The sequence below is a fragment of the Talpa europaea genome (assembly GCF_964194135.1).
Source record: "Talpa europaea genome assembly, chromosome: 7".
NCBI lineage: Eukaryota > Metazoa > Chordata > Mammalia > Eulipotyphla > Talpidae > Talpa > Talpa europaea.
The window spans coordinates 81,206,205-81,221,813 of NC_140074.1; the positions used below are offsets into that span (position 1 = coordinate 81,206,205).

The window sequence follows — 15,609 nt, forward strand, 5'->3', positions numbered from 1 at the left end:
CCAGGGGGCGTGCTCCACCTCTCCGCTAAAGGAAAGCCCTTCTCCCTAGAAAAGAAAAAAGAGCAAACCAGGGTCGCGCATGGTCAAAGGACAGGACAGTCTTCGCACCAGCCCAGCTTCTCCTCCGCTGAAGAGGTTGTCCGAGGGCAGCGGCCATCTTGTCTGACAACCCCACGAGCAGCTCGGTCAGGGTGGCCGGCTCCAGGGCCCTCTGGGACAGCGGGCGACCCCAAAACGAGAGCCAGGAAAGGGTCTCCAACCAGAAACACCGATTCTTCCCCGGGTCAACAGACCAGAGGCCCCTCTCCAGCCCCCAAACAGACAGCGCCGGCAGCCTTGCCCGCCCTGGGTCCAGCAAGGGCACAGGTGGCAGGGGCAGGTCGGTCCTTGAACTCCCCAGAGTGAGAGGCCGCTGGCCAGGATGGCTCTGCACACATCTTCTGGGTTTTGCGCAAGGTTCAGGTGGGAGTTCAAAAGTGCCCAGAATTCTTGGCAGGGCTAAAGAAAATCCCCAGAAGAGAAGGTGGGAAGGGAGAGGCCCTTGGCGGCTCTGCTAGACACATACTGTACACAAAATCTGATTGGTTTAATAATAAATTTTTAAAAAAATGAATGGAATCCTTGAGCCGCGGCGCAGGCTAAGGGCTCACCGATCCAGCCCTAGGAGGAGCCGTTTCTTGTCCTCCTGGCCACTCTCGTTCTTCAGGTCGGAGAACACCTGTGTGAAGTAGTGTGGGTCGGCGTTGATCTGCAGCATCTTGGAGCTCATGAGGTTGATGACGGAGAGGCAGCGGTCCCAAAAGGCCTCCTTGCAGCTCTCCACCAGGAAGGGCTTGAGCGGGTAGGAGATCTCGTTGCCCATGTAGGAGTAGGAGAGGTACAGGCAGGTGAGCAGGACCGCCTGGAGCTCGTGGTCGGAGCCCACCTCGGAGGAGATGACATCCCTGCAGAGCATGTAGAGGAAGACCACGTTGGCCGGCGTGATGAAGCCCTGGTCCTGCCAGCCCTGCAGCAGCAGAGAGCGGTCCACGCTGCGCAGCCAGAGCACAGGGTCCGTGGGGGACAGGTGCTTCAGGCGGTAGCACCGGCGGCAGAGAAACTCGCCCAGGCAGCGCAGCAGCTCACTGGTGGACGCCTGGACGATGACCCGCTTGGGCGTCCCCGCGGAGGTGACGGCGGGGTGCGGGACCTTCTTGACGGAGGAGGAGACCCCGGTCTGGGAGCCCGACAGCTGGCTGGCAGGGGGCGCGGGCGGCTGGGCCGGTGGGGGCTGGGCGAACGTGGACAGGTTGGCGCACGACAGCGACTTCTTCAGGTTCTCATTGTTGAGGTGCGTGATGTTGTTCTGATAGCTGCTGTTGGGCTGCACCTTCTTGGAATTCTTCTTCTTGGCCGACACGGCCACGATCCGCTTCCAGGGCAGCACGGAGATGATGGAGTGCCGCTTCAGGTTCTTGTCCTTGGCGTTCTTGCTGTTCTGCACGGCCGTGTAGTGGCCCACCGTGGCCGCGCCATCCTCAAACAGCGTGGCCTTGCGGTAGCTGGGGGACAGGGACAGCACCGTGCCCATGGTGCCGCTGCGCGCGCGGCGGGGGCCCGCGCCCCTGCGCGCCCAGCCTGCCGGCCGGAGCGGGAGGGCGGCTCACCGAGCCCGCGGCGGCCGGGGGAGGCGGCGGGGCGCTCCGGGCACGCGTGCTGCCCCTTCGGATCTGCGTGGAAAACAAGATGGTTCTCAGCGCCAGGCGGGGCTCCGCGCCGCGCTCCTCCGCCCCGGCCTCCGCGGCCCCGGCCTCGGCCCCGCGCCCCGGCCGTGCCGGCTCCGCGGCCCCGCCCGCGCCCCCGCGCCGCAGCACCCCGCCCCGCCGCCGCACCCCGGGACCCCCGCCGCGCCCCCGGCCCGGCTCCCCGGGGGCCGCGGACGGCCGCGAGGCGCAGGCTTACCCGCAGGCGGCGGCTCCCGCGCCCCGCGCCCTCCGCAATGCGCGCGCGGCTCAGCCCCGCGGTCCCGGCGCTCGGCGGGGCTCGCGCTCGGCGGCGGCGGCGGCTCCGGAGCTTCTGTCCAAGGTTCTGCAGGCGCCGGCCCCGCCCCCTACGGCCGCCCGCGCCGCCGCCGCGCTCGCGCTCCCGCCCCCCGCGCTCCTCGGCGAAGCCCCCGTCGGGGGCGCGCGCGCCCGGCCGCGGCCCGAGCGGCCCTGCCGTCCCCGGGGAGCCGGGCCTCGCCGCGCTCGGGGCGGCGGCGGAGCGGCGCGGGCGGGGACCAGCCGCGAGCCCCAGGCGCCTCTACGCGTCGCGCCCCATCTGGGCCCGGCCCGGCGGCCGCGGCGGGTACTCGCAGCGCCGGCCCCGCCCCGCCCCTCGGGGCCGCCCCTCCCGCTCGGCGCCCGCCCGCCCGCCCTGCGCCGCCGCGCCCGCAGCCGCCGCCGCGGGAGAGTCCCGGACGCCCAGCGCCGCCGAGCTCGGGCCCGCGGGGCGCGGGGCGCGGGGGGCGGGGCCGGCGCCGGGCCCGCCCCGCCCCGCCCAGACACGTGCTGCCTTTGTTCCGCCGCGGCCCCGCCCCGGCCGCCCCCGAAGCCGCTCGCCGAGCCCGGGGCCCCGACCCGTCGCCCTTCGTGGACGCCCGCGCCCCCGCGGAAAGAAGCGAAGGACCTGCGGGAAGAGGGCCCCGCGGCCCGGGGAGCGGGAAGAAGGCGAGGGACGCGGCCTTTGCTGAAGCCCCCCGAGGGCCACGCGCGCCTTCCGCCCCGGCCCGGCCTCCGTTCCCGCGAGCCGGGCCTGCCCGCGGCCCGGGGGGTCTCAGAAACCCAGGCCAGAGCGGAGGCGGTTCTGGGCCATGCCACAGCGACTGGCTGCGCACCCCACACCGGGGACGGGGCCCCGAGGACCCGGGCACGGCTGCTGCCCACGAGATGGGGCCAACACTGAGTCCACTGCACATGTGACCCTGCGGAGAGCTTCTCCCAGAGTGTAACAAGCGGCGGCCCTTCCCGCCAGCCTCTGCTCTTCTGACTTGCATGTTTTTCATACTAAACGTGTAATTTGACGACTTGGTGCCAATAAAATAAAATTCTGAGTAAAAGTCTGGTTCTTATTAATAAGAACTGTTCCTCTCACAGATGAGAGAATTCAGATCCTTCACAAAACCCGGTTTCATTATTTTGTTTGGTTCCTGGAGATTCGGATTTGACCACAAACCTGAGAAACAAGAGACAATCCAGATGATCACCTGGGGACTGGGGATGAAAAAGAAGCAATTCAGAGGCCACCCGCTCCCAAACTCCCAGACCTCTCCAGCACACTAGGCTGTCAACCTGTGCTGCTCTGTCTTACTGCCCTGAGCAGAACAGAAAATCTGGTATCACTCAGAACAATGCTGCTATCAAAGGAGAAAGTGCTAGAATTTGTTTGTACTACCCAGAGATTTCTCTGTCAATAGTGGCAATTGAAAGCTTTAGGGACCTTGGTGTTAATATAGTAGAAAATACAATGCTTTGTACCCAGCGGGCTACTTCTTCCACAGCCCTTCAGAAACATCTACAGCAGCTGTCAACTTAGAAGCTGAAGGCAGACCCTTACTTAGTTCAACGTGCCCTTCCGGCTGAATGTTCCTCAGTGTTCCCAGCCTATCCACTCTTCTAACAGCGCTGGCCTCAATCCTCCTCTAGTAAGATCCTAAGAAGCCATGGCCCACAGGTCCCCTGGCCCAGTGACTCTTCCGAAAGCAAAGCTTTAACTCCAGCCTTTCTCCCCCAGTCCCTAATGGAGGCCCAGCTCCCCAGCTGTTCCATGCCCACATTCCTTTCTTATGCATCAAAGTTCCTTTCAGATTCTGGTGTTGAGCAAGTCAAATGCTTTCCAGATTTGCCTAGATCTGAAGTCATGTTCGCAGCAAAGCATGATGACACTACCAGCCCACCTGCTGTTGTGACCGACAGAAGGGGGTGTCCAAAAACCCTATCCACCCATGCCGTGCCATCTCTGTCTCAAGGCACCACACATAGCTCCTCTACCCCCCTAACCCACCACCACCCTCACACTTTCCATCATCACTCCAACCGTAAGGCAAGGAAGAAAGGGCAATATCTGCCAGAAATGACAGAATCAAGGACCCAGAAGGCACACCCAGCTGACTGACGCAGAGCTGTTTTCTTTCCAGTCTTCAGCAGAGAACGGCAGGGGAGAGCTCCAAATCCCACCCCTATCAATCAGCCCATTTACCCTATGGCCGATCTTTTAGTTGCAGGAAGGGCCAACATGCTAGTTACAGTTACCGTGCTGCTGCTGATACTCGCAGTCAAGTCCCCATCCTCTGCCATACCCTCAACACAGGGAGCCAAGGCCTCAGCTAGCTAGCTGCCAGAAAGGATTCCCAATAAAAGCAGGCTGAGCCCTGGCTCCTGTGAAAGTCATGCTTTGTTCTTTCAGGGATCACAGAGCAACATCTAGTGGCCCTCCTGGGCAGCACAGGTTATATAACTCAGCATGCAGCAGAGCAACCAAGCCAAGTGCCCCAGCCTCTGCTCCCAACACCAGCAAGTATCTTTCACACACACACAAGAGCACCCTGGCACAATGAAGGCTGGTGCCAGGAAGGGTCCCTATATGAGGCAGCCCAGGCCCAAACCAACCTGTGGACTTTCCAGCTCAGCAAGGCCTAGACTCAGTTGGAGGTCTAGGGCAGCACTGTCCAAAAAATGAGAAAAACGCAAGCCGCATGGGTAATATTTGCTAGTAGCCAGTCAAGTAAAAACAGGTAAATACATAAATTTTAATATAATTTACCAATTATGCTCGATATCCAACCCATACTTTTACAGTAAGGTAAGCTAATTTTTTTTTTCATACTGAGTCATCAAAGTCAAGTTTCAGTTGACATTCACAGTGCATCCCAGTTCAAACTAACCACATTTCAAGGGCTCAACAGTCATCTGTGGCTGGTGACGACATACTGGACAGCGCGGGTCTAGAGGAAGCCATCAGGCCCACAAAGGGAGCAAAGGAAAGGGGCGCTGCGCAGCTGAGCTCCTCTGGACTGCCCTTGGCTGCAGAAACCTCTCCCCTCTACTTCAACCCTCCATCCCTTTGGAATAATTTTTATGGAAGTAAAACGTTCTGCAAGTAAAACTACATACAGAAACGGCACAAGAGAACAGCAGAAATGAACAGACTGAAGCGTAACTGGTAGCTACAACTCCCTCTTTCCTCCCGGGAGCACCAACACCCTTCAGAAGAACCATTCCCGTCTGAGAGCCAGCATGAAAATCTTTGATTCTGTTCCAGACTGAACAGGCACTTGCATTTCCCTGACTTGAGAAAAGCTCCGTGCCGCACTTACCCACCAAGCACCAGCCTCCTCACGCAGCCGGGGGTGTGGGCTCAGAGGCGCTCAACCCAAACCCTGGGTCCTCCCGGACCACTGGGGAACAGAGGCCTGACGCCCTTTCCACTTCAGACCTCACAAGCCATCTCTTGCCCCAGCCCTCTACTTTCCTCCAGATGTGTCTCCCATTAAGCAAATGAGATGGAGCTTTGCCAGTGTAGAGGGCTACGCAGGCTCTGGACCTGGTCAGCAGCCCTACAGCACACAAGAAAGGACACTTTTTGAAAAAAAAATTGTTTTTATTGGAACTCATCTGAACATCAGATATACCTGGTGTTGGTTAGCAAGAACCGTTTGTACATTTGATATTGATGGTGCCAAAACCAAAACAGTGACTGGACATGATGGGGAGAGATGCTGAGAACAAAAACCTGATTTTGGAGAGGAAAATAAAAGCCAGTCAGATTCACTGAGGATGCAAAACCTAGTACAACAAAATCCTTTTACAAAATATAAATTTATTACGAAAACCTGGAAGGATACTCTGAGAAAGGGGGGAAAGGTGAAAGGAGGCCAGCAGGAAGGGAGAAGGAAGAGAGAAGACAAAGAGATGAGAGGAAGAAGAAAACAGAGTTGCGCACGACAGAGGTGCAGAAGCTTACCTGCCCAAATGGCACGAAAGCCTTGCTATGTAATCTCATCATAAAACAAAGCATGCTGAAATACAGTGCTCTACCTCCCATCCCTTCCATTTCTAAGAGGTAAATAAAGATGCTCCCTGGGAGGGGGACATGAGGTTGCTCGAAAACCCAACAACGGGGGAGAAGGGGAAAAAAAAACCACCCCACAGTCCCACAGTCTCATTTCCGATGCTCACTGTTTAAAAAAGGAGGAAGTCCATCTGACAGCAGGGGAGGAGGAGAGGGACAGGGAGAGAAGCTGGATTTCAGGCAGCCTGACCCCCCTGGAGGGAGGAAGGAGAAAGAAGAGACAAGTAATGGTCTCCTGGTTGAGAGAAGGGAGAGAGAAGGGAGAGAGAAGAGAGCAGAGGAGAGGGGCAATTAAAACACTGACGTCTAACCTAGTTTACTGTGTTAAAAAGAGCCACATGCACAGCAGGCCCCCTGAGGGCCCACACTGCTCCCGTGTGGCCGTGTGGACACTAGCTCCTGGCCTCGTCCCCATTCCTTCACAGGTCGGAGCGGAGCCGGCAGGTGCTGCTGCGGCTGCGGCTGTGGCGGCGGCGTCGGCAGGACCTTCGGCCAGTCTGCTGGAGCCATTGTTGGGGGGAAGGGCGGATGGACAGGCCGTATGGCAGGGGAAAGAACACCGAAACGTCTCATTTCAAATAAAAAAAGAAAATAGCAGTCTATACACAGTTGTTTGTTTTGGTTCAGTACAAACAGAATAAAAAGTCGTTGCTTTGATGGTCAGGCAAACACCCAATTCTGAAGAGGAGGAGAGGTGACGCCCAGCAGGTGGATCAGGAGCCCCAGTGGTAGGCGGAGCGCCTGGCTTTGCGGCCCTCTCCCAGGAGGCAGAGAGCACAGCTTTAGGTAGTGTAAGCCTTTTTCCTTTTATTTAGAATAACCTTTTTTTTTTCTTTTTCTTTTTTTTTAAGCAATTTCCCCACTCCCAAGTTGGGCCAGTAAAGATTACATGAAAACTGGCACACCTATCGGCTGGAATACAGATGCACCAAATGAGGATTTAAAAACTTTCCGAGCGAAAAGTAGAACAAAAAGAAAAAAGAATCTCCTAGCATTTTCCCCAAAGGTTTCACTCTCCCGCCACACACACTCTCCAAAGGACCGCTACAGATCCAACTCTGCAAGAGAAGACAGAGCAGTGTCAATCGGGGAAGCGACCAGGCCACCAGAAGGCTTTCAGTCTCCGCAGGCAGAAGGCAGCGCTGCCCGGCCGGGTCCTGGAGCCAGCACTCACCTATGTCAGTTTCTTGGCTTTGTTGTAGAGGGAATCCACTACTTTACTCATGTTCTGAATTGTTTCCAGAGCAGCTTCATAAGTTTTATCTACTGGGGGTTCATCGAAAATAATCAAGACACCCTCCCCCTGGTCCAAGATCCCTGTAGGAAACACAAGGGCAATCCAGGTAAAAGAAGGGATTAGACAGAAAAGCCTGTGGGAAGCAGCCCGCTCCCAAGTCACCTCACTTTGTCCAGAAAGGAGGGGGAAAGAAAACCCATCTCCCTGCTGCACTTATGGGTGTTTATTACGCACTCTCACCACAGAGCTAAGAGGGGCAGGATCCAAGGACCCAACACGTGAAACAAATGGGACATCTTCTTTTGAGATAAGCAAAAGTATGATGCCTCTTCAACCGTTCATCACACCACCAGCCCCTCACCTGTATGGCTGTTACTCACCATGAAATTTCTTGTCAAGAATCATCTGTGATAATTTCCTTTCTACATCGGCCTAAAAGCAAAGCACATGATTAAAGGATCAGCAGCCACTCGTCAGAGATCACAATGACATGAAAGCCTTGTACAAAAGGATTTTAGGAAGAATAAACTGAAAACAAAACAGCAACAATAAAACTCTGGCTCTGAGCCTATGAACCCCATGCCCCCGGAGAAGCCTGAGAGCTTTCCAACAAGACCCATCAGTGTAAATGCCAATCCTCCCATCCCTTGCCCCTTCCCTACCCCCAAGACAAGCTCAGGACTCCTTACCTTGGAAAGTTTGATGAGGCTAGATATGTGCTCAATCTAAAAGGAAAGGGAGAAAGAGACCAACACTGAAAGTTTTACTTTGGCCTCATGTATGGGAGAGGAGGGAACTGCTGTATCTCCTACAATCCTGCTGCCTGTCTCTACAGGGCTTAGGTCTCTTGTGCTCCGTCCATCTGCTACCCTGCACACTACAGACAATAAACACACTCCTGTCCCACACACCCAGTACAAAAAGCATTTACCAAATGTACAGCAATTACAAAAGCAAGGGTACTGGGCTCAATACAAGCAGGGACAGTCTCACCAGCCTCTGCCCCACAGCAACCCACTCCTCTTTGTTCTCTGCTAGAAAAACCCGAGATCTTGATGACCTCTTGCCCACCGAGCATACAAAATAGGAAGCAAGTTCCTATTCTGAATGAATATGGAAGGAAGGAGGCAATCGTGAGGATGCCTAACCAGAAACTCCCACCCACCAGGGAAGGGCCATAGTTCCCAGGGAGGTTCTTACCTGTACTCGGGAAAAAGGCTCAATGACTCGGATCAGATTCTGTTCCAGCAAGTTATCATACAACTTGGCCAAGTGTGTGCTGATGATTGGGTCATCCCGGAGCTCTGCCCGGTAATCTGTCAGGGCCTACCAAGAGAGTCAGTTGCAGAGACTGGCACAGATAAGCACTTGACAATCATGCTAGGCCTCGCTTCCTAAGGAGTCTGCCAGCCCTTGTAACTGCATGGCTGATTAAAGTTCTGGGGGATTTGAGATGAAAAAAGTTACGTCAGAAGGCAGAAAAAGGGAAACAAGAAGTAAAAAATGGAGCGATCCTAGACTCCATTTCTCTGAAAGCCTCATATTGACAGCTCAGACCATGTTAGCCCCAAGAACAACTCAGCTTGTAAGCCAGATAGTTCTCAAGATGTATTCTACAGAAGAGTCTCCATAGAGAAGTAAAAAAAGAGAAAGAGTTCCAAAGTTAATTGATGGGAAATGCTTAATTCCACAACAAGTTCTTAGGGTTTCACAAAGAATAACAGCATAATATAACTCTGCTTTCCAAAGATGCACCTTTCTAATTCTGGTTAGCCCTAGTGTTCCCCAAATATCTGATCACAGACCCTTTTCCCAAAAACTCTAGAAGAAATGTTCCACTAAGCATCTCAAACTTTGGGATAAAATGATCTAGACTGTTTATTCCTGTATGTGATGGATTTACCTTTAATAATAGTCTCAATACCCCAGGCTCATGTCAGCTATGCTAAAAGGTGTTAAGGGAAGCAAGCTGATAATACCAAGAAAGAATTAAATTCGCCAAGAAACCTCCAGGAAAATGATTAATCTTGGAGATAGTGGTTACCACATGGTCTACAGTCTCCATATACACTATGTTTTCCTCCCTGGATCTATATTTATTTTTATTAAGTTGGGCGATGTACTCTAAGATCAAGAGGACAGAGGTTTCAAAAGAATCTATAAGCCTTGCTTCCTTAAGTTTTTCTCCCATTTCAAACCTTCAAAATGCGTAAAAGGCCCAAGAGTCAAAACAAGCCTAGAATATCATCTGAGGAAGTGTCTTTTGCTCTAGATGATATATCAAGACTTCTTTTTGCAAAGAGACAAAGTAGACATGGTATTTCTGGAACTGAAGGAATTCCAAAGATATGCCACGTGAACAAGCACTAGGTCTGGAGGCCAAAAAAACCCTGACACATTAGGTGTGTAACTACAGGCATCCACTTTGTTTTGTTTTTTTTTTTTTAAAGATTTATTTATTTATTTACACAAGCACTGGGTACAGTCAGAAGCACGGGAGGGTGAAAGAATTCACCAGAGCCAGAGCGGGGAGCAGAGCAGGCAAAAGGACCGAAGTACACTGCTGAGGGGAGCAGCGGGCGGCAAGAGAGGTCTGCGCGCCATGTGGGACCCTCCTCCAATGGCTGGGGAGCAGCAGGGGATCGAACCGGCGCCACAGAGGCTGCGGGCAGCTTCGCAACCCAGCGCTCAACCGCTGCGCCACCGGGGAGTCCCCAGGCATCCACTTTGAATCCCAGTTCCTTCAATCATAAAATGGAAATAATGGGCTTGTTGTAAAAAATTAAAAGTGAAAAAAGGACAGCAAAGAACTTTAGAAAAAGAAAAGTACTATGCATAAATGAGGTATAACAACTAATTCTACTGTACAAAAGGTGTTTAACTATTTCCTGGTTCTGATATTGTCCTGTAATTAACATGCAACCACTAGAGAAAACTGGGTGAAAGGAACATGGGATCACTGCATTATCTCTGTAATTCCTTGTGAAGCAGTAATTATTTGAAAAATACAGTTTTTTTTAAAAAGTACTTCAATGTCCCCTACCAACCCAATATACCATGCTTACCTTTTCAAAATCTGCCAATGATCTGTTCTTGCTAGCTTGGGCCACACATTTTAATGCTTCTGTCTAAGAATAAAGAGGAAGTGAAAGTGACCTATTATGCACATCCATAACCCATGAAACAAGTCTCACAGCAGTAAGCTATGTCAACACCACTTCTGGCTGCAAGGAAGACCCTGCCCCACCACTTCTTCACAGTGGTATTCAAAGAATACCATTATTAAAGGTATTCTTTGAATACCTTTATTCTTTGAATACCACTGTGTTCCAACCAATTTCCCTTTGAAATTTAAAATGATTCAACAACATCTGACACTTGAACAACAGGGAGTGTTTAAGGGCATCAAAGCCCTTGCATAGTTAAAATTCAAGTATAAAGTGACTCCCCCCAAACTTATCTACAGTCTTTCCTTAGCATCCACGGGGGACATTTCAAATTCGAGGAGGTTCAAGTCAGCCCATGGGTTCCATATCCACAGATTCAACCAAGTGACACCTGTGGTATGTTGAATCTGTGAATATGGAACCTATCTCACTGCAAATGCTATAGGTCCAGTTCTGTAAGTCCCTCAAATTACCTGACCAAACACTGACCTTCCACTCTGTGATTTTAAAAGTACAGTCATGCATCACTTAACAACAAGAATACTTTCTGAGAGATGCATCTTTAAAATGATTTCATCATTGCACAGGTGTCACCAAGTATAATTACACAAACCTAGATGATATAGTCTACTACACACCTAGGCTATAGGTATGGTCTACTCAGACCACTGTCATATATGCGGTCTTGTGTTGGCCAAAACATCATAAAGTGATGCTGGATTATATAGAAAATACAACTTAACGGATTTAAGGGAAAAGGGTGGGGAATGGAGACCTGAAGAACAATGATATCACCAAACATCGTAACAGACAATATGCTGGTCCTTAGAATGAGTAGAGATCAAAAATGCAATCAAGGTATTCCCTACCTGCCTCCCTGCATACCGAAGTGCAAGCTTCCCGCTCACCAAAGCCTGGACATCTTCTGGGCTAGAAAAAAAGGCATACTTGGTGAATTGTTTCAGGATGTTATGCTTCTAAGTATAGGTTTAGGCAAGTTTCTTTTTCTTAGCCTCCCACTAGAAACTCTGTCCAATAAAATAATCATTTCTCATACCCAAGCCCATATGCTCCATATGCAAAAGAAGCTAGTTTTTCTCCACTCTTTCTCAGCAGTGAGGAGGGCAATTCCAACACTTACAAGAAAGCAACATGAACCGACCAAAACAGACCCAACAAGTGGAATGTAAGTACAAATGAAATTTAAATGTAATGGAATTTGGGCCTCCCTGGTGGCGCAAGGGGTTAAGCACCACACTATGAAGCAACCCGCAGCCTCTGCAGCACGAGTTCGATCCCCGGCCTGTCAGAGAGAAACCCACATGGAGAAGCAAACCTCTTCTGTCTCGCCCGCTGCTCCCCTCAGCAGTGTATTTCGTCAGTCTGCCTGTTCTGTTCCCCACTCTGTCTCTGCATAAATAAATAAATCCTTAAAAAATAAATAAATGTAATGGAATTTTTTTTTAAGATTTATTTATTTATATAAGAACCAGGGTACAGGCCAGATCTATGGGAGGGTGAGAGGATTCACAAGAGACAGAGTGGGCAACAGGGCAGAATGACGAAATACACTGCTGAGGGGAGCAGCGGGCGAGACAAGAGAGGTCTGCGCGCCATGTGGGACCCTCGTCGGCTGGCAGGATCGAACCGGCACTGCAGAGGCTGCGGACAGCTTCACAGTGCTGCGCTCAACCGCCTGCACCACCAAGGGAGGCCTATGTAATGGAATTTATTAAAACAAATCCTGAGGCCCCACTGGTGGCACAGGCGGTTGAGTGCCACACTGTGAAGCTGTCCACAGCCTCTGTAGTGTGGGTTCGATCCAGCCAGCTGGCGAGAATCCCACAAGGCGCGGCAGATCTCTCCTGTTGCGCCTGCTGCTCCCCTCAGCAATGTATTTCATCAATCTGCCTGTTCTATTCCCCGCTCTGTCTCTGGTGAATCCTCTCACCCTCTAGGGAATCTGGCCTGTACCCTGGTTCTTGTATAAATAAATATTAAAAAAAAAAATCCTATGTAATCCAAGTCCAAAAGTAATCTCTTTTGTTCCCAAACAATGTGAATAATCTTGTGGAATTCTTTATAAAAAGATTGTCATACAGGGTTGTCTTTTTTTTTGGAGGGGGGGTGAAGAACAGGGGTATAGGTCAGAGATGCAGAGGGTAAGAGGATTCACTAGAGGGCCTCCCCGGTGGCGCAGTGGTTGAGTGCTGGGTTGCGAAGCTGCCCGCGGCCTCTGTGGCGCCGGTTCGATCCCCGGCTGCTCCCCGGCCACCGGAGGAGGGTCCCACATGGCGCGCAGACCTCTCCTGCCGCCTGCTGCTCCCCTCAGCAGTGTACTTTGGTCCTTCTGCCTGCTCTGCTCCCCACTCTGGCTCTGGTGAATTCTCTCACCCTCCCTCGCTTCTGACCCTTCACCCTCCCAGTGCATGTAAAAACAAAACAAACAAACAAATTAAATAAATAAAACATGCCTCTATGAAAAAAAAAAATTAAAAAAAAAAAGAAGATTCACTAGAGACAGAGTGGGGAGCAGAACAGGAAGATTTACTAAAATATACTGCTAAGGGGAGCAGCGGGCAAGACAGGAGAGGCCTGCTGCACCATATGTAGTTTAGCTCCCTGGCCAGGGATCAAACTCAGGCCATAGTGGTGATAGCCCTGACTTAAACCCTAGGCCACCAGGGAGGCCCTGCTGTTGTCCTCTTTTTCAAACTCTCCCTAAACTCTTCCTTTAGTCACACCTCCTTCTTGGATGCCATAAGGCAACAGCTAGTATCTAAGTTATTTCCTGGACCTCTTTCCTATCTGAACACTCAGATAGGACTCAGTCACTATCTGAACACTCCAACAGGGGCTGGGAAGGAGGCTTCTCAAATCTATCCCCCTGGTTTTGAAAGACTATCAAAGTACTCCGGAACACCTTGACCCTCCCACTTTACCTCAACCACTCCAAGAGGCAGTAGCTGCTGCTTCTATAACTGGCCCAACTCTCCACCCATCTCTTTCATGGCAGAAAGACTTAGCTGAAAGACTTGCGTTCTCATATCCCAAAGTTAATGAGCACCTACGTGTTGAGCATAATTTTGCACAGTAACATGTACTTCAGAGATGTAATGGCCTTGGGGCTATCGATGGAGTCATAACCCTCAAATGCCTCATAGAAATATGAGTATGCAGTTTTCCAATCCTTCTCCTCTGCTGCATGGATAATACCTGGGAATTAAAAAGAAGGGCGTAAGAACCATACAAAGTAATAGATCCATAAAAGATCAGAGCTGAAAAGAGCCTCAGAAACATATTCCAACCCCATCTACTGATTGATGAAGTCAGGAAAGGTAAAGGACCTGCCTAAAGTCACCACCAGCTAGTGGCAGAACTGGGATTAAAACCCAAGGTCTTAGGCCTCCCAGTTCAATGTCTTTTTGCCATACTGAGAGTACAAATCTCAAAGGAGTTTGAGACCAAACTCAAAAAGGATCCTAAAAATCACACGCTGGAACATCTTTCCCCATGATTCTCTTCACCAATGCAGTACAGCTGTCTCCTGGAGTCACCAGAAAAGGCCATGTTTGCCTTTCAAAACCTCACTTCACAGGTCAGGAAATTCACCCATATGTTGCTGACAGACAGAAAAACCTGTTTTAATAACATCAACCATTTCTTGGTATAAGCAGCTTCAATGGGAGAAAAAAAATTAGCCTCTAATACTATCATTTCAATATTTGTCATTTAAGGAAGTACTTATGACTAGAAATAATCTGTATATAAATTTCACATAACGCCAGGTTCATACACTTAGTTGTACAAAGTTCAGCACTATTTCCCTGCAATGATATATACTTAAAGTTCATCTAACCAATTTGCTACTGCTTGGAAGTTGGGTTGTTTGCTCCTAGTAAGCTTAACTTTGAAACTTATATTACTTTCAACCTATGCTACCACCTGGGATAACATGAAAATTCTTTCCAGCTTGAAAGGCACCTAAGCCCTAAGACTCTATATATCAATTCTAACTCTTGCCTCATCCCCTTAGGAGTTTATAGACCTCAGTCCCACCCAATTGTTTACCACCATATTTCCCAGCATTTTCACATCAAGATATATATAGAAAGTATTCCACATGCCTTTAATAAAATATGAAAATGCTTATGTGACCTCAAGAGACCTATTTTCAGTCTTTAACACACCAGTACTTGTGTGGCTGGCATACCAACTGGGAACTTCTGATTTAATAATCTCTTACTGAGCCATCTGAACCTTACTCCAGTATTCTTACCCATAAAGTCTACCACTTTGAGACTAAAAGAATCAAAGCCATCCACCACTGTTCTTAACTACTGAATCTGGAGAAAACCTGGACTTCTCTGCAGTCAAGGAGAGCTTCCTCAAGAATACACAACAAACTATTAATACTGCTAAATTAGATGAGACAACATCCCAGTTTTCCATACCTGCTTTAAAGAAGAAAAAAGTAAGATAAAATAAGGTCCAAGAACAAGTACACTGCTTCCCCAAACACATTAGTAACTGAAGCCACACTAGTACTATGAGCATTACTGTTGGCGTATGAAGTCTGTTACTGAAAAAGTGAAAAACATCAGATTATCACTCATTAACATACTAATGAGTGTCTACCATGAGCCAAGCACTAATACAGCTACGCTGAAGAATAAAAAGTAATATAAAGAGGGTTTATACAGACATTGAGCAGATCTAAATGGATGCACAGAAAGTTTGCCAAGGTGAGAAGATGAAAAGTGGTAATTTCAGAGCAAGGAAGACAACATACACAAGCAAAAAATAGCACAGAACACCCAGAGAACATGAATTCATTTGGTGACTAGGACTGAAAACCAGAGATTAGGATGAAAAAGGATATCTTCCTTTTAATGAATGTCATCTTAAAGTAAAATGTAGCCTGGAGATAATGGGAAAAACACTGAAGGATTTTAAACAAAGGAGTTACAGTAAGAGAGTTACTGACTTCTTTCAAGGAGTAGACAGAGACACCAAAGTTAAGGATACTTTTTCTTTTTACGAAGAACCGGAGAGCAGGCCAGAGGTGTGAAGGGTGAGAGGATTCACCAGAAAGAGAGTGGATTTACTGAAATACAC

General features: G+C 50.2%; 2 protein-coding genes across 2 annotated transcripts in view; both read right to left on the reverse strand.

Annotated features, from left to right (window-relative positions):
- Positions 1–646: 646 nt before the first annotated feature.
- Positions 647–1,570, reverse strand: CDK5R1 (cyclin dependent kinase 5 regulatory subunit 1; the record flags this gene model as incomplete). Its single annotated transcript, XM_084236634.1, has 1 exon — positions 647–1,570. The coding sequence occupies one exon, from the start codon at positions 1,568–1,570 to the stop codon at positions 647–649; it is 924 nt and encodes a 307-aa protein (XP_084092760.1).
- A 5,691-nt stretch (positions 1,571–7,261) lies between these two features.
- PSMD11 (proteasome 26S subunit, non-ATPase 11) overlaps positions 7,262–15,609 on the reverse strand; it is a gene marked incomplete at both ends in the record, with an annotated part of 31,829 nt that continues 23,481 nt past the window's right edge. The window contains 7 exons of the mRNA XM_084238192.1: positions 7,262–7,404; positions 7,705–7,756; positions 8,014–8,049; positions 8,525–8,650; positions 10,390–10,452; positions 11,361–11,421; positions 13,563–13,707. Of these exons, the coding sequence (XP_084094318.1) occupies positions 7,262–7,404; positions 7,705–7,756; positions 8,014–8,049; positions 8,525–8,650; positions 10,390–10,452; positions 11,361–11,421; positions 13,563–13,707 (626 nt within the window). The remainder of the gene's footprint in view (positions 7,405–7,704; positions 7,757–8,013; positions 8,050–8,524; positions 8,651–10,389; positions 10,453–11,360; positions 11,422–13,562; positions 13,708–15,609) is intronic.